Here is a 17,671-nt window from a genome sequence, read left to right on the forward strand (position 1 = left end):
AATTGGTTGAAAAACCGCCATGTACTGGAGAACGCAGTCCAGGGCAAAGGAGCCCTCAGTAAATGTTGAGTGACTGTTGAAAGGTAATTAACTTCTTTTGCCTCTGTTTCTGCATCTGTGAAATGGGCATAAGAATAGCTCACACCCCTTGGCTGATCTTGAAGATTAAATTTGACTGGCGCCTGGCACACAGTGAAGGCTCTGTCAGTGCCAGTGATTGGTGGTTGTCTTTACTGTGGAGCTTGTGGCTGTGGACGAAGGCACAGGGAGGGTGACCTGGTCCTTACCAGCTACAGAGGCCTCTGCCCTCTGTCTTGACAGCTCTTGTCACCTCTCAGGAGCGGAGAGGAAGAGTCTTTTCCCAGCATTCGCTGGAGGCCAGGCCCAGGGAGCCCCTTTCACCTCCAGACCTGCCCCGCTGGCTCCTCCCCTGCTGCCTTTGTGCAGGCCCAGGAGGCAGGCGGGGCTGCCCGGGTCCAGCCTTGGCCCTTGCAGGAGAGGCCTCTCTATCGGCCCCCAGAGGAGGAAGTGGCTGGGCTGGCAGCGGGTCCCCAGTTACCGCGCACGTGACCTGCTGGGCTCCTCAGTTCCTGAAAGCCTGAGAAGAACTCCCCAACCGGCCTTTCTCAGCCCCGACAGGGGCTCCCCAACCGGCCTTTCTCAGCCCCGACAGGGGCTCCCCAACCGGCCTTTCTCAGCCCCGACAGGGCCCGGCCGCAGAAACTCACTCTCGTCAGCTTCAAAGGCTGAGAGATTGTTGCAGTTTGGCGGCAAGGTCCGCACAACCCTTTGTACCAAGACTTGGCAGGAATTAGTTGCTACAACAGGTCAAAGCAAAGAACCAGGACCCTGACAGCCCCCTGCCTTCTGCTCTGTCCTGACTGCCCTCACCAGCCCACGGAGAAGCATTTCCATGTCGGTATTGTTTTGTTACCTTTAGACACACGAATGTTAACAGCAAAACAAAAGGAAAGAATTGGAAGTTTTTCTCATTACTCAGAGTAAATCAGGGTTCCGTAGGCTCAGCGTTTTTGACGTTTTGGTCTGGATAATTGTTTGGGGGCTGTTCTGGGCAGTTCTGAATGTTTAACAGCATCCTGGTGTCTATCTGCTGGTTGCTGGTAGTACCTCCGCACTCCACCCCCCAGCCAGGTCATGGCAGCCAAAACTGTCACCAGACACGGCCAAGTGTTCCTTGGGGGGCATAGCCATCCCTGCTTGAGAACCCCAGGCTAAGGGAAGCTTCCAGAGCCTTAGAGCCACCTACTCCTGCCCCTTGATGCTGTTGGTGAGGATGGGGTCCTGGGTCGGGACAGACCTGCCCTCAGTGACACTGTGAGTGAGGTGTGGAGTCAGGGCTGGACTCCCTGCCTGCTGCTCTCTCCGGCCCCCCTGCCTCTGACCCGTGGCTGGAGAGCCTGGAAATCCTTGGACCCCGAGCTCTTTGAGTAGAGACATTGGGACTATTTCCCCTCCCTCCTCCCTGATCTGCTCATGGCCTGCTTCCTCTCCACAGGGACCGCGATTACCACCTGAAGACGTACAAGTCGGTGCTGCCCGGGAGCAAGCTGGTGGACTGGCTGCTGGCCCAGGTGAGAGCCCCGCCGAGCAAATGTGACCCGTCGTCCCCTCTGCCCAGGCCTGAGGGGCTAACCAGGATGTTGGCCTTTGAGGTTTAAAAAAATTTTTTTAATTATTTTTTTAATTGTGGTAAAATACACATAACATTGATCATCTTAACCAATTTTAAGTGTACAGTCCAGTAGCCCTAAGTCCATTTCCATTATTACACAGCCATCACCCCCATGCACTTCCAGAGCTCTTTCCATCTTGCAGAACTGAAACTCTGTCCCCATTAAATAGTAACTTCCCATTCCTCCCTCCCCCCGGCCCCTGGCAGCCGTCTTTCCACTTTCTGTCTCTGAGTTGGCCGGCTGTAGGTGCCCTGTGCAGGTGGAATCATGCAGTGTTTGTACTTCTGTGTCTGGCTTGTTTCACTCAGTATAATGTCTTCAGGGTTCATCCACGTTGTAGTCTGTATCAGAATTTCCTTCCTTTTAAAGGTTGAATAATACTCTCTTTTGAGGATAGAGCACACTTTATTTATCTGTCAGTTAAGGGACACTTGGGTGGCTGCCACCTTGAGGCTTTCCTTTTTAAAAGTGGGACGGTCCCGGGCAAACTGGGACAAGTTGGTCTCATCCTGCCACAGAGCCTCCATATAGGGCTTGCCAAGCTATTCCCTTATCCTAGGTTCCCAGTGAGTGGGGGCCGGGCAGAGTCTTGGAAAAATCTCTGTGCTGATTTTGCTGCAACTTCCCAAAGGTGATTTGTTCCATCGAGGTGCCGTGGACACTCTTACCTACCTGCCTCTTATACCTTATGGCTTCTGTTTGCAGGGCGCTTACTCTGGGCCAGGCCCTGTCTGGACTTTGTGCAGTATCTCATTGAGTCCTCCAACCCATTTCCAGACAGGGAACTGGGGCCCAGAGAGGCCAAGTGCCTGGTTCAAGGGCACACAGCCTGGCAGCAGTAAAGCTGGGAATCGGATGGGTGCATCGTACGTACTTAGGCCTCATTTCTGCAAACTTTTCAGGGAGCCTGCAAGAATGTTCATTCATAGTCTATAAGAAGAACGTAATGTCTCCAAAGACAAGAAGACAACTGTGAAATCTGAATGTTTAAACTTTCATAGAGTGCAGCTTTATGGCAGCCTTATTAATTGTTAAGTTTAGCATTCATAGAAACTTCATTCCATTCAAAAACAATTTGTTGCCTGGATTTTCTCATGTCGAACAAATTCCTGATGATTGCCTAGAAATCATAGCCAATCTATGTAAAGTAAATGCTTCTTGGTGTCAAATAACTTCAAAATCAAGTTTAGAAAAATTCTTGAAAAAAATTTTTCAAGCCCCCAAAACGTATTTAATGTAGGATGTGTGTGCATTTTAATATGTTTGCTATGATGTGGGGCCCTAAGACGTGGGAGGTCTTAAAATGACCTTGGATTTGAATTCAGATTTGCACAGCTGGGAAGCACAGAGGTGCTAACCATTGCACTACACCGCACACTGCCCCCTCCTTAGGATCCCCTGAAGCCAGCTCAGAGCATGTGCTTTATTTATAGCCAGGCAGACCTGGGTTCAAATCTCAGCACTGCCGCTTCTCGGCTGAGTGATCTTGGACAAGCCGCTTAACCTCTCTGTGCCTCAGTTTCCACACCAGTAAAATGAAGCTCAAAACAATACCTTCCCCTTTAGATTATTTTGAGGATTCAGTGAGTTAATCATCTAAAGTGCTTATTAGAACAGTGCCTGGCACAGAGTAATTGCTTAGTAAATGGAACTGTTATTATAATAATTCCTCATTTCCTTCCCAGAGGATTCAGGGTGCCTCAAAATTCCACGCAGTGTGGAAGGAAGGCTGAAGAAATTACAGAGGGACTTGGGGGTGCAGGAACAGACGGCTGGGGAGAGCCGAGGGGCAGTCTGTTTGGGGTCCCGTCTTCTGAGTGGGCTGTGACAGGGGAGGGGTGATTTATCTTGTGGTTTAGGTTCTTCGTTCAGACCCCAGGCATGCCGGGGTGTAGGGCTCTCTAAAACGCTGCTTCTCCCCACCTTGGACCTTTGTGGCCTCATGTTTCCTGAGCTCCACGGCTGACTGTTGGTTTCAAGGCGCGATGTGGACTTTGCCTTACGTGGCGAATCCCAGGCCTGAGCTGGGAGTGGGGTGCGTTACCAAGCTGATGAGAAGTCCGTGAACCTGGGAAATATCTGGAGATGGAATCACAGGATGCACCGCTCTGGGGCTGGGAAGGGGTCACGGATAGGTCCTGGGGTTTTGGCGCGGTGGGTTTTCCCTTCGTTCACAGTGATGGGAAGGCGGTGGGGGGGGGAGAAGTTGAGCATTCTCCTTGGCCGTGGAAAGGCGCTGCCTTTGGGGTGCCCACTGTACTCCCTAGTGGAGTGGAGGAGGTGGGTGGGGGAGGGGCAGGCTTTGCACACCTGCTGCTCAGGAGGCATCTCTACTGCAGATACTCTGTTCCTTGTCAGCTCCTGGGTGGTGTTTACAATGAGGGGGCAGAAGAGAGTGTAGAAAAATCCGACAAGAGGGCTCATGGGCTCATCCCTTTCTTCCTCCTAACACCTGCTGTGTATAAGGCACTGTTTTGGGTTCTGGGGGGACAGCAGTGGACAAGACAGACAACGCTCCTGCCCTCGTGGATGTTAAATTCTGGTGAGGGGTAGGAGAGGCGTTTAATAAACAAAGAAAAGTAGTAAAACACTTTGTTAGCTGGTGCTGGGTGCCAGCTCGGGGGGAGCTACGGGCGGGAGTCGACCTTTCACGTGGGTGGGTGGGGATGTGGTTGTTCACAGGCGGCAGAGAAGGTGGTGTTTTGAGCAGGGACCTTTGAATAGAGACCGGAGGGAGGTGGGGAATGAGCCAGGGGGCCGTCTGGGGTCAGAGCTTTCTCTGAGCGGACAGCAGCTCGGAGGCTCTGAGTGGGGTGAGCTTGGCGGGTCTGGGGGTGGGGAGAGGCCAGTGTGGCTGGAGTGGCATGAGCGAGAGGGAGGGTGATGGGGAAGCTGGTGGGCAGCCAGCCCCAAGGGGCCTTGTGAGCTCTTGGGAGGATTTGGGCCACTGCAGGGCTCTGAGCACAGGTGGGACAGCATCTGGCTTCGGTGGGATAAGATGCTCGGGCTGTCGGGGGACGAGGTTGGCAACCGGGGGACCAGTGAGGAGGCGGCTTCAGAGCTGCAGGTGGGGAGCGTGGTGGCTGAGAACCGGGTGGCCGCGGGGGAGGGGACAAGAGTGGTCAGGTTTGGGGTTCTTTGAAGGGAGACCTAACAGAGTCTGCTGTTGAATGGACGGAGCGGGCAGCAGTGGTGAGAGACACAGGAGTCCTGAATGACTGCAAGGCCCTTGGCTTGAGCTGGGAGGCTCAAGAGTGCGCCCTGGAGCACCCCGGCAAGGAGGAGAACCGGCCAGAGCAGCGGCCTCTGTTGGTTTCTCTCTATGATCGGTGTTGGGCACGGCAGGGGCCTACTTGTGGCCCGTGCTGTCAGATTAGCTGTGATCCTGGCTGAAGCCCCGTGGAGTAGCCTGAGTCATTGTCAGTTGGTCCAGAGGACCCCCCTCCCCGCCCCCTGCTGCCATCCCCCAGCATACAGTCACAGTGGAGGCAGGGGGCGGACGGTGGAGTGAAGGTTGCAGCTGACCCTCTGTCCACTTCAGCAGGCCTCGCATGGCTTGGCCTGGTCTGGGGACACAGGGAAGCTAATTGGAGTTGACATAGGATGGCTTCCATGCGATTGACCAAACGACAGCTGGCATCTGGCTCCGGGTCAGGGAAAGGGGGGGACAGTGTGCGTGTGGGTCTCTCTGTGGGGGAGAGGTTGGTGATGAGGATGTGGCCTTGAAGACTGCTTACAGCAGGTCTTGATTTCAAGAGTCATCCCCACCTGCACTTTAGCAGGCAAGTCAAGAAGAAAACATATAATTGTGTAGTTCAGCAGGGTTATTTTGCTTTGAACACATGTTCATGTCTAACTCTAGGTCATTCTGCTCCTTGAAACAAAATGTTGATTGAAACCCCTTAGATCAGCTAGAAATACTTTTGGCCGCACATAGTAGGAAACATGACTTACACAGTCAAGACATTTTTCTCTCACATAATAGGAAATCTAAATTATACAGTAAAGACATTTTTTGCTCATATAACTAGGCGTCCAGAGTTCATGGTCTTAGAGCTCAACAATGCCATTTATATCCATGCTCTTTCCATCTTTTTGTTCTGCCATCTTGCCAGCTGCCTCATTGTCATAAGACAGCTGCCACAGCTCCAGGTATCACATCTATGTAGACCTATGGCCAAAGGCAGGCAGCAGGGGCAGTTGGAAAGAGCTTTCTCACTATGTTTATTAGGAGAGGAAACTTCCCCCAGTCCCCTCCCTTGCCCAGTGGTCTTCCCCTTAGGTCTCATGGCCAGGTGGGTCCCTCATGTACCCCTAAACCACTCCCTGGGGGAAACAATAAGGATTGCTGAGAGTGCCTTAGAATTCCTCAGAATTCATCCCTTGAGGCTGGGGGAAGGGCTCCCTACCAACTACTCAGATGAACGAGAGTTCTTTTAGCTCAGAGGATAAGGAGGGTATTAGTCATTTGATTGACAAGCTATGTACTGTATCACTTCTGATCTTCTGTGTGTATTATCTCATTTAATCTTCAGAAAACAGTTGTTGTCCCCATCGTACTGATGAGGAAACTGAGGCTCAGATTATGTAACTTGCCTCAGGATACACAGAAACGAGGTACTCCTATAAGATTGTGTGGTGGGGGGCCTTCATGACGCCTTGGTAGTCAATAATAATAGAAATTGTAATAATAATCCTCTGTATTGATTATAGCTTGTACTGTGGAGTCTGAGTGGGGAATACCACTGAGAGGTGGCAGAGGCCTTGGAAAGTCAAGGGCAAATCTGGGGATAAAAAGTACAAATGAGGAAATGAAAGTCAGAGAGGTTAAGGAATTCCCCATGGTCACGGTTGGCCAAACAGGGGTTTGAACCTGGGGGATACAGCTCCAGGGTTTGCTCTCCTCACCTCTTTGCTCATGGTTTTTTGGTCTGTGCTGCCTGGACTCCAGGATGCCCTAGGCTGTGGCCGTCAAAAGGAGGTTGGGGGTCAGTGGGCTGGGGCAGGAGAGAGCAGGGACAGGCCAGGAGCCAGGTGCGGGACGGCTCGTATCTGCCGGCTCCTGTTCCGGCTCCGCAGAAATGTGCCCTGAGCGCCCGCTACGCTGACCTCCATGCTCAGGCAGATGGCAGTGCTGATGGCGGCGGGGTTTCTAGCATCTGGGGTGGGGTGGCAAGGCTGGGGTGGGTGAACAGGCAAAGGGCCAGGCCGGCAGCTCAAGGCACTAGCAGAGGCAACAAAGGATAAACAAGGACAGGGCAGGAGCCCTGGCCGTAACGCTGGGTAACTCTCCTCCCCTCTTGGAGCCTCAGTTTCCCTATTTGTAACTTGGAGGGAAGGTCCGGCTGTAAAAGGATTCCATTCTCATGCTGTAAACTTGGGCAAGTGCCAAGCCTGTCTGTGCCTCAATTTCTTCATCTGTCAAATGGGGTTAATAAGGGCGATTGCCTCTGGGTTGACCATCTAGGTAGTTAGGAGGAGCTGACATGGGCACTGAGACCTGAAAAGCCAGGGCAGGGCATTCCAGGGGGAGGAAGGAGTAGGTGCAAAGGCCCTGAGGTGGGGTCTCATGTCGTGTGTGGAAGGAGCAGCAAGGAGGCCGTCGTGGATGGAGCCCGCAGTGAGGGGGGCTGGTGGGCGAGTGGGGGATGAAGGGGGAGTGTGCTGCGGAGGTTCACTGCACAGGGCTGTGTGTACCTGTGCCTTCCACTGGGAGGGGAGGAAACGGGGACTGGATGACTTCCGGTTTCCCCACAGCTGGCAGGATGTGGGGTGGGGGCTTGCTTTTCAGGCGGTGGACACAGCCAGCGTTGGCATATTTCACTCTTGACCAGAGAATCCCTGTGCTGTGACCCCATGGGTCACCCCAGGGCCCTTTGGAGAGAAGAGAGGCCGGGACGGGCTGGGCTGGGCTGGGAGCCCAGGTTGTGAGAGCTTCGGAAAGCTAGGTGGGCTCCAGACGCCTGCCCGGGCCCCCTGGGCTGCAGGGCTGGGCCCGCCTGCCTCCTGGGCCCCTCACAGCTGGGGGCGGCTGCTCCGGATGTGGCCTCTTGCATGGATGGCCGCCCTGCTGGCAGGGCTGTGAGCGTGCTGGCTCTCCAGCCACTGGCCCGCAGTCCCGCAGGACAGATTTGTCATCTCTGAGTCAGCCTGGGGCAGCTAGAGCAGCTGAGGCCAGTGGCTCCCCCAGGCTCTGCTCTGGGGCCTTGGCAGGCTGGGGCCTGCAGCTCTGAATTCATTTCTCCTGTAGCTGAGGAATTCCCTCCCGGCCCCCTCCGCTGCTGGCAGGGGCCTGGGGGGGATACACCAACAGTGGAGGCCTCTGGCCTGGCTCTGTCGGGCCAGTGCCTCTTGGAATAACTTCTCACTTGGGCAGTATTTTAAACGAGAGGCTGGCTGAGCGGAGCGAAGCTCATTGACCTGGCTACAGACTAATGCCTGAGTTAGTCCCTGCTGACAATGTCGTTATTCAATCAGCAAGTATGTACTGAGCACCTACTGCATGCCAGGCTCTGTTCTAAGCACTTAGGATTCAGCAGGGAACACAATAGATCAAAGGCCTTTTCCTTAGAGCCGACCTTCTCACTCACCCTGCTTTCGCCGGCCATGTTATTTTCTGTACTCTAAGCTTTGTCCACCTCTGGACCTCTGTCCGTGCTGTTTCCTTGGCCTGTCACTTCCCCTACGTACACACACAACTCACATACTTTGCCTGGATATACTGAGATGATTTGGGTTGCAAGAAACAGAAACAGTATCTGGCTAACTTAAGGAAAGTAAAAAAGAGAAGGCGACTTATTGAGAAGTCCACAGAGCACCCACAGAGTCAGGGGGAGACCCAGGAGCCAGGTCCTAGGAGGAGCTGGCACCAGGAGACTGCCAGCTTCTCGGGAGCAGGCGCGGAAGGGCACCGTCTCCAGGGCACACTCTCGGGCAGAATCGGCACCAGCTGTTCCGTGACCTTGGGTTCCTCTGCTCAGGGAGGAGCCAGGTCAGTTAGGAGTTGAACTTGAGTTCTAGTATCAGAGCGCCAACTACAGAGGCTGAAACAAATTAGGGGTTTATTTTTCTTTGGTATGAGAGAAGCCCGGAGGTTGGTGGTCCAGAGCTGCTAGTATAATCTCATGATATCTTTGAAGACCACCCCTGCTCTTTCTTTTTGCTCTGCCATCCTTAGTATGTTTCTATTTTTGAGGTCACATTGTGCTCTAGGATGACTGCAGGAGCTCCAGCCATCGCACCTTTGTTCCAGGCGGGAGGAAGAGAAAGGAAGGACCGGGGACAAAGAGTGTTTTGCCAGAGCTCCCTATCAGTGGTTTCTGCTTATATCTCATTGGCCACCTCTAGCTGTAAAGGAGGCTGGGATCTGTGGTTGTCTAGGTAGATGAATTGCTGTCTGTAAGAGTGAGGGTTTCAGTACTAGGGCGGAATGGGGCCGGGGAGGGTTGTTGCTGGGCAGCCAGCAGTGTCTGCCACATAAAATCGCCCTTTCTCGTTTGTGGTGTTTATGGCGCACCATGCATTTCTCACATGTAAATAATTAACATGTAATCAAATACTTCTCTTGTTTGGTGTTTATTAATAACAGTCACAGACACGGTTGGGGGATACCACAGGAAACAAGACAGACACACATCCCTGCCCTCGTGGAGTCTCCATTCCCGGTGGTGGTGGGCTTTTTCCCAGCCTGGCTCAGCCCTTTGGCTCAGCGGGTCCACCTAACACCCTCTGCTTCTTGTTCTGTTCCAGGGCGATTGCCAGACACGCGAGGAGGCGGTGGCGCTTGGTGTGGGCCTGTGTAACAATGGCTTCATGCACCACGGTAATCCTCCCCTTCCCCTTCAGCCCAGCCTCCCCGGGGTGGGGTGGGGGTCCTGTCCTGGAACAGAAGAGCTGGCAGGGACCCTGGTCCCTGGTGCATTTTATGGCGGGGGGAAACTGAGGCCCAGAGAGAGCAAGTGGTGGGCTGGCGGCTGCCCAGCGTGCCCGTGGGTGAGCCCGGGCTGGATGCCGAGTGGGCCTGTGCTGCCCTTCCCCACCCCACCTGCCCCGTTCTTCACTGATGGGGACATCACTTCAGGTGGCCAGTGGGGACCAAGGTGGCTGGTAAAGATTGGCTGCAAAACACAGACCGGATGTGAGGTCAAATCCATGGACTTCCTAAGCCCTTCCTCCCTCATGGGATGTGGCCTCCCAGGGTGGGCAGTGAGGGTGGACGACGCGGACCTGGCCCACGGGCATCCGGGGAGGAGAGGGGTCTGTGGGGACAGAGGACGGGCGGGTTGTGAGCATGAGAGAAAGGAGGCCAGGCGGGGCCTCGCCCCTCAGATGCCTCACTCCTCCCCACACAGGGAGAAGCACCTAAGAGGGAGAGGGGCGGACGGTCCGAGATGGTCCTGGGGCAGGAAGCTGGGGAGAGGGAGGGAGAAAATGGTTCCATTGACACCATTTTCAGTTAACACAGAAGTGATACTCTGCGTGCCCGGTCTCCTCCTAAGAACTCTGCATGTAGTAATGAGTTTCATCCTTGGGGCGATCGATCCTTTGATGTTGGTATGAATGTCATCCCCGTCTGTAAACGAGGAATGGAAGCTCAGGCAGCTGGGACACTTGCTCAAGGTCACCTGACAAGGAGGGGCTGGGATTTGAACCCAGGCAGGCTGGCGTCGCAGGCCACATGTCAACCACTGAGCTCTGTGGCCTGTCCTTGTGGCCCTTGGGGAGCCCTGAGGCTCCCACCCTTTTGGGACGAGTGGACTTTGAACCTCCACTGAGGAGCCTTTCTCCTGTTTCCAGAACACTCCCCAGGGCCTTGTCACTTGCAGTGTCTCTCGCCCGGGTGTCCCTCCCTCCCTGCCTCACCCCTTCACTTCTTCAGTGTTTCTGCTCAATTCGTGCCTCCCCAGCGAGGTCACCTGGCCACCTGCTAGGATGGCTCCTCTCTTTCCTCACCCCCTGGACCAGCTCAGATTCGCTTTTCTCCCTGGAGCTGCTCTGTCCCTGCGAGGCTGATTCCACACCTTCCCTCCGTCTTTGCTCATCCTGCTGTCTTCCAGAGGCCACCTCCTGCGTGCAGGCACTGTGCTAGGCTCTGGGGACCTGGGTGAGCACGCTGGATGCAAGTCTTGCCCTCGTGTGCCCGTACGCGCGTGTGCGAATCACATGACAGTAAATAAGTACATTTTCTGGACTCTTGTGAGTGTGTGAGGAGGACTTTGGCTCTTACTCTAGTGAGCTGGGCGTCCCGGAGGCTTCTGAGCAGGGGAAGGACGTGCCTGGCTGGGCTTCTGCAGGTCCCCTCTGGCTGCCTGCGGAGAGTGTCTGTGAGGGTGGGGGCGGAAGCAGGGAGGCCAGGGAGAAGGCGGCTGTCACAGTCCAGAGGAGGGACCACGCTGCCTGGATGCACGTGGTGGCAGCGGAGGCCTGAGACTCGGGAAGGGCTTCTGGCCATTCCTCCTCCCGGCGTCTGCTCTGTGCTCCAGCTCAGGGGTTGGTAGACTCTGTCTGCAGAGGGTCAGACAGTAAATATCTTCGTCCTTGGAGGCCACGCGGTCTCTGTCACAGCCCAGCTCTGCCCCTGTAGCCTAAAAGCAGCTGCAGGGGGATGTGTAAACAAGTGGGTGTGGCTCTAAGCCAGTAAAACTTCATTTAGCAAAACAAGTTTTCTACCCCTGGTCTAGCTGCTGGATTTCCTCTCCCTTCAGCAGGGAGAGAGAGGCGCCCCTGGGGTGACAGGTCATCGGATTTGCCCCCTGCCTCGTAGCCGGCAGGCCCGGTTTTGGGCCTGACTCGGCGGACTGCCGGCAAAGCCCTGCTCCTCCCCGGTCTCAGTTTCCCCATCTTTCCCTTCCCGTCTGAGCTCAGCGTGGCCACAGCTCTGTGGGGTTGGGACTCACTCTGGGGCAGGTCGGGAGCCCGGCAGCCTCGGTCATTCCCGAAAGCCGCTCTGTTCCCTGCGGGGCCCCTCGCAGCTCCATCCCCCCCCCCCCCCCCCCCCCCCCCCCCGTCAGCTGGGCAGAGCCTCTCATTTATGGGTGAGAGTAATTAGGGGTCCACCCCAGCTACTATTTTGGGAAGGCGGCTAGCTGAGGACACTGTGGAGGGGGTGATCCCAGGCAACAGCAACACCCTCAGGGTCGCTCAGGGAGAGAAATTGCAGGGCGCGGTCCTTGTCCCTTGTTCCTGCCACGAACTCAAAAATAGGCTGAAAGAGGAAAGGGCCAGATCCTAGGGTTGTGGCCGCTGCAGAATGCAGGTTAGGGTGCAGGGTGGGGCGTGGGGCGGGGCCCGTGGGGCGCCTCCCGTGGTGTCCGACCCGAGCTCCCGGGGCTCTGAGGTGTCCCCGGGGAGGGACCCAGAGGCCAGCGGTCCAGTGCCTTGGGCACATACAGGGAAACTGAGGCTCACCATTTAATCCTCGCAGCCACCCCGGGAAGTTGGTGCCGTTATTATCCCCACAGATGAGGAACCTGAGGCTCAGAGAGGCTAAACGGCCGTGAAGTTGGGAGGGGCCGGGCAGGGATTTGAACGTGGATCTGTGCCCGTCTCATGAAGCCTGGCCAGTGGCCTCGACTGGAAGTTGGGAGTGGTTGGCTCTCACCTGGCTGAGCTCCCTGACTCCGGGATTCCAGATGTTTCCCCACATATTTCAGCCGAGACACGAGACACAACACGGTGCTTCCTCTTCCCCCTCCCTGAGTCTTTTAGCCTCGTGTTTACAGTGGAGGGGAAGCCAGCCGGCCTCCTGGGGCCTGGCTCCCAGCTCTGGGGAAAGCAGCAATCTGTGTGTCTGTTGTCTCCAAGGAGGTAATAGAGGTGGCCTGAGAACGGTGCTCACAAACAGCGAGCTGTCCCGGGAAAGGAAGGAGACAGGAAGGAAGGGCTCCTGATGCTTTCCATGTCACCAAAGGTCTTCGGGGATGGCGGGGACATCGCGAAGCTAAGGCAGCTGCTTGTCCTTCTTTCAGGGGCCTGCTGACTTCAGACGATTGCCTCGATTTCTCCCCTTTATTTAATTTGTCCTCGCCCCCATCTATCAGGCCAGGCTGGGCAGTATGGTGAAGAGGAGGAGCCTGGGCTCTGTGACCTTGGGCAGTTTATTTAGCTCCTCTGGGCTTCAGTCTTCCTGTCTTTAAAAGGGGTGCAGCAGGTCCTTCTTTGTCTGCGGAGTAAGTGAACTTAAGCCTGTATCCCCGGCGTGCCCTGCACGAGAAGGTATTTAGTTAAATTGTAATCCACAGGGACCACATCACATGCTGATTGTTACTGGTTCTTTTTATTCATTTTCCTGCGACTTGTCTTAGAACAGAGGTCAGAAGACTTTTTCTGTAAAGGCCCAGATAGTAAATATTTTAGATTTTGTGGACCATACAGTCTCTTGCAATTATTTAATTCTGTCATTGTGGCCCCAAAGCACCCCAGACAATATGTCAGTAAATGGGTGTGGCTGTGTCCCAATAAAGCTATTTCTAAAAGGCAGGAGTGGGCCACACTTGGCCCACAGGGACTGCGTGTGTTAGTCCCTGGTCTAAAGGGTTTCACTGTGGTCTCTTTCTGATTGTCAGTGAGGGTGAGTTCATACAACTCCTGCCCACTTAGATTTTCCCATACGTTAGTTGCTCATTCATATCCTTTGCCCTTTTATCGATGAGTTTCCCAGCTTTCTCTGGTTGATTTGTTGGGGTTTCCTATATGTTCTAGGTATTTATTCTTGGTTGGTTTTAGACAGTACAATTAGTTTTGAATCTGCGGCCTGCCTATGGCCTTCCTACTGAATGGAAGTCCTTAATTTTATCAGAGTGCTTTTTGGGGGGTCTCGTATATGAGCTCCTTTTCTGCTCTAGGACAGAGATATTCTCCTGCATCTTGTTTGGTGAGTTTTCGCTGTTCTGTTCCTATGTAGGTGTTTAATCCAAAAGGAGTTTATTGTTATATATGGTATGAGGTAGGGATCCGGTTTTATTTTTTTTTTCCCGTGAGTCAGTTTTCCCTGTACCATCTGTGGAACACTCCACGTGATCGTTCAGCATCCGTCAGACGCTGAGTTCCCATAAACACAGCGTCCTCTTACGTGATTGCTGTTCTCTTCTGCTGGCCTTTAATCTGCTTCTGCTGTGGTTCCACACAGGTTTTGTTACCATGGCTTTGTAATATGCCTTTATAGCAGTGGGGCGAGTTCAGCTTTTTCAAGGGAAGTCAGAAAGCCAGGCTTTTATGTCGAATATCCTAATATGTTAGTATTGGCACAGGATTTTACTTAATAGAGCACCGTGCTGGCCAAACCAAACTTGTCCAGGGGCTGGTTCCGGCCTGTGGCTGCCAGTTGGCATATGCTCCTGAAAGCTTCCCGTGTGAGCCTGACCTTGCGCTTGCATGTCTGTGGGTTCACAGTGCTGGAGAAGAGTGAGTTCAAGGATGAGTCCCAGTACTTCCGTTTCCACGCAGACGAGGAGATGGAGGGAACCAGCAGCAAGAACAAACAGCTTCGCAGCGACTTCAAGCTGGTGGAGAACATTCTGGCCAAGCGCCTGCTGGTAGGAGCAGAGCTGTGCTGCTGCATCTTCCTTCCCAGACCCGCCTGCAGGCCCGGGAACTGGGCAACCTTCAGGTTATGGCTGGAGAAGTTGAGGTCAACTTGGAGTACCCAAGAGTATGGGGGATTCTAGGCGGTGGCTGGCAACGCTGCCCAGAGGCCAGGTTGCTTTACTGGACAGACTACCCTCTTGACAGATGAGATTGGGCTCGCTGGGCTCCTTTTCTTTTCCTTCCCATCTCCCCTTGTCTGCCCCACACCCCAGCCTAGCCTTGTGCAGGGAGGATGGCCTCCTGAGTCCTGCAGGACTCCTCCTGCACACGAAAATCTTGTGTCTTCTGGGCTGTCACCCTGTCCTTGTTGAGTTGCTGTAAATAGCCTTGCAGTTAAGGTAGAACATTTACCAGCCTGTTCAGATGTTTTACTAGCCTAGCCCACCAAATGCTGTTTCTCTCCCCCTGGTGAGCAGCGGTCTCCATCTTAAGGCCTGGCCCACAGCAGGCAACTGGGAGAGAGGCTTGGAGAGGTTAGGTCTCTTGTCATTGCCAGAGTTGAGGCCGAAATCCACCTGATGGGAAGGCAGCTCCATTAACTTCTTTCCTATAGTACTTATGGGGGCTGCTGTTCCAATTCCCATTTATTGCACAACAAAGCCCTCCAGTACTCCCAATCACACTTAGGATAAATCCAGTCTCTCACCATGGCCTTCAAGACTCGTCATGCCTCTCCGGCTTCATCTCCTGTGCTCTCCCCTTCTTCGTCCCACCCACCCCAGCCACTCCAGCCACCCTGATCTTCTTTCTTATCCTCCAGTACCTTGGAGCCTGACTCAGGGCCTTTGCACATGCTGTGCCCTCCGCCTGAAGCACTTTTCTCCACCCTTTATAAACTTCTGTTCCTCACTTTATTCAGGTCTCAGCTCAGATATCACCTTCTCTGGCCCCGCTGTCACACCACTTCCTGTCCCTTTAAGTCATTTGTTAATTCAAACTACATACACTCCCTGCACCACATTCTATAGTTCTTTGTTTGTAGTCTGTCTCCCCCAGTAGATAGTCAGCTGCACGAGGGCAGGAACCGTCTGTCTTGTTCAGTGCTGTTTCTGGAACAGTAAAGTACCTGGCCCATATAACAGGCAGCAGCTCAGCACTTATCTATTGAACGAATAAATGCATTTCCCTGTATCCCCACCACCACTGACCCCCTCCGAACCCACCAACCTGCCTGTCATCCTGTGATGGGGAGGGACGGCTCCTCCCTAAACCCCCTTCCTGTCCCCAAGTTCTTGGTGGTCGGATACCTTTGGATCTATTTTATTCATTAAGTCAGTAAGTTGTTATTGAGCACCTACTGTATGCCAGCAGATGGGGAGACAGTGGTGCATAAATAAGGAGGCTCTGTCCTCAGGTTGGGGAGAGGAAGGGGAGACAGGCAATGAAAAGTAAACTAATACGTGTGGTCAGCAGCAGGCTGAAGCACGAGCCCAGTGGCGGGTCTTCAAGTGACAGATACGTATTGAGCATCTTCTGCATCCTGGCACCATCCTGCCGCACCCCACCCCCCAGTCTGTACCCTGAGTAGATCTGGGGCACGAAGAGCTGGCAGGATCACGGTTCTCACCATGGGGGCCAAGGTGGGGTTGGCTCCAGGCCCCCCTCCCTGCCTCATCATCTCTCCTGCCTCGGACCCTCAGATCCTGCCCCAGGAGGACGACTATGGCTTCGACATCGAGGAGAAGAACAAGGCCGTGGTGGTGAAGTCGGTCCAGAGGGGCTCGCTGGCGGAGGTGAGGCCGCTCAGAGGGGCCGCCCTGGCTCGGGCTGGGTGCGGATGGGAAAGTGGGGCATCTCTCCTCGTTTCTTGAGGCAGGCCGTCTCAGAAAGCCCTGGGATGTCAGTGGTCCCTCCTTGTTCATTGCCCTGGTGGGGAAAACGAGGGTGGGGCAGTCTTGTCTGCAGAACCCACGGCTTGGGGCTGCCCTCCCAGCATGTGCCACCGGCTCCCCCTGCTGGCCGTACGGGGTGGTGCATGAAAACGACCCGAGGGTCTGAATCCGCTCCGATTATGGAACAAATATCCGGGGTTGCTGTGACATGGATACAAGGTCTGGAGCAGGACAGCCAAGGATTCAGCCCCGGGTCCTCTCAGCTGTTCCCAGGGGGTGTGCAGGTGGGTGGGAGAGAGGCACCTGCCGCTTTGTCCAGGTGCTCTGGTTGCTTCCTCGTAGCGATTAGCAATGTGTACGGCTGCGAGTAGCCACGTGCTGGCCTCAATGGCAGGAACCGCGGGGCTTCATTTTTCTAATAACATAAGCAGTGAGAAGGAGGTGGTTGTGTCTTGGTTCGGGGTCGATGTCTCTTTGACTTTCCTGGCCAAGCCCTCGTGGTCACAAGGTGGCTGCCCCAGGTCCATGCCTTGTGTCCTCACACGGCTGGGCGGGAAGCACTGACAGCTCCTTCTCAGGGGAAAAGCGTCTTTCCCGTTAGCGCCCCCTGTAGGCCTCCCTCCATAGCTCGTTGGCCAGAACGGGTCTCCCCAGTGCCCTAACTACTTACCACAGAGGGGAGCGGGGCTGCCCCGGGGGGCTCCCGCTGGTTGTGCTTGGTGCCTGGTGCCGGCTCTGTGCTGCCTGAATGCATTCAAGGCTCCTTAGTGAGGAGGAGAAGGGAGGGGAGGGGCCAGTTACCTGGTGTGCTTGTCTCCCGCCCCACCCCCGCCCAGATGGCCGGCCTGCAGGTGGGGAGGAAGATCTACTCCGTCAACGAGGACCTGGTGTTCCTGCGGCCCTTCGCAGAGGTGGAGTCCATCCTCAGCCAGTCCTTCTGTTCCCACCGCCCGCTGCGTCTCCTGGTAGCCACCAAGGCCAAAGAGTGAGTGTCCCCCCCGGGTGGGGTGTCTGGTGACCTTCCTCTCAGGTTGAGGAGTTGCCCGAGTCCTAGAGGTGTTGCTGGGGGCCCGAGCCGTCCCGATTCCCCGTGCTTTGGGCTCCTTCTGCAGGCACGTGACACAGTGCTGCTGCCTTTGTTCAGTCGACAGATGTTTGAGTGCCTGCTGTGTGCCCACTGGTGTGTCAGGCTCTGAGGATGCAGCCCCGTCTGGATAGATTCATTTCTACCCTCGTAGATCTCAGTCTGTTTGGAGGGTAGAGCAGGAGACAGACAAAAACACAAGCAGAAAAGTAAGAGACATACTGAGCCAGGTAGTTCAGGTAGCAGTGAGCGTGGACCAACATATAAAGCTGGGACAGGAGATGGGCTGTGTGGAGGGGTGGTGGTCAGGGAGATGCCCCTGAGAACTGAGGTGAAGACCTGAAGGAGGTAAGGGAGCGAGTGAAGGGGACTTCTGGAGGAGGAGGGTTCCAGGCAGAGGAAACAGCGAGTGCAAAGGCCCTGGGGTGGAACTGTGGCTGGTGTGTTTGAAGAACAATGAGGAAGCTGATGGGGCT

General features: G+C 54.8%; 1 protein-coding gene across 2 annotated transcripts in view; it reads left to right on the forward strand.

Moving 5' to 3' along the window:
- PREX1 (phosphatidylinositol-3,4,5-trisphosphate dependent Rac exchange factor 1) overlaps positions 1-17,671 on the forward strand; it is a 197,820-nt gene that overhangs the window by 147,456 nt on the left and 32,693 nt on the right. For both annotated transcript variants that reach the window (XM_027087075.1, XM_027087076.1), the window contains 5 exons: positions 1,517-1,592; positions 9,444-9,516; positions 14,085-14,227; positions 15,920-16,012; positions 16,948-17,096. In XM_027087075.1, coding sequence (XP_026942876.1) covers positions 1,517-1,592; positions 9,444-9,516; positions 14,085-14,227; positions 15,920-16,012; positions 16,948-17,096 — 534 coding nt within the window. The remainder of the gene's footprint in view (positions 1-1,516; positions 1,593-9,443; positions 9,517-14,084; positions 14,228-15,919; positions 16,013-16,947; positions 17,097-17,671) is intronic.

Source organism: Aethalodelphis obliquidens, unplaced genomic scaffold (assembly GCF_003676395.1).
Source record: "Aethalodelphis obliquidens isolate GAN/ISIS:26980383/991018 unplaced genomic scaffold, ASM367639v1 scaffold57, whole genome shotgun sequence".
Classification (NCBI taxonomy): Eukaryota; Metazoa; Chordata; class Mammalia; order Artiodactyla; family Delphinidae; genus Aethalodelphis; species Aethalodelphis obliquidens.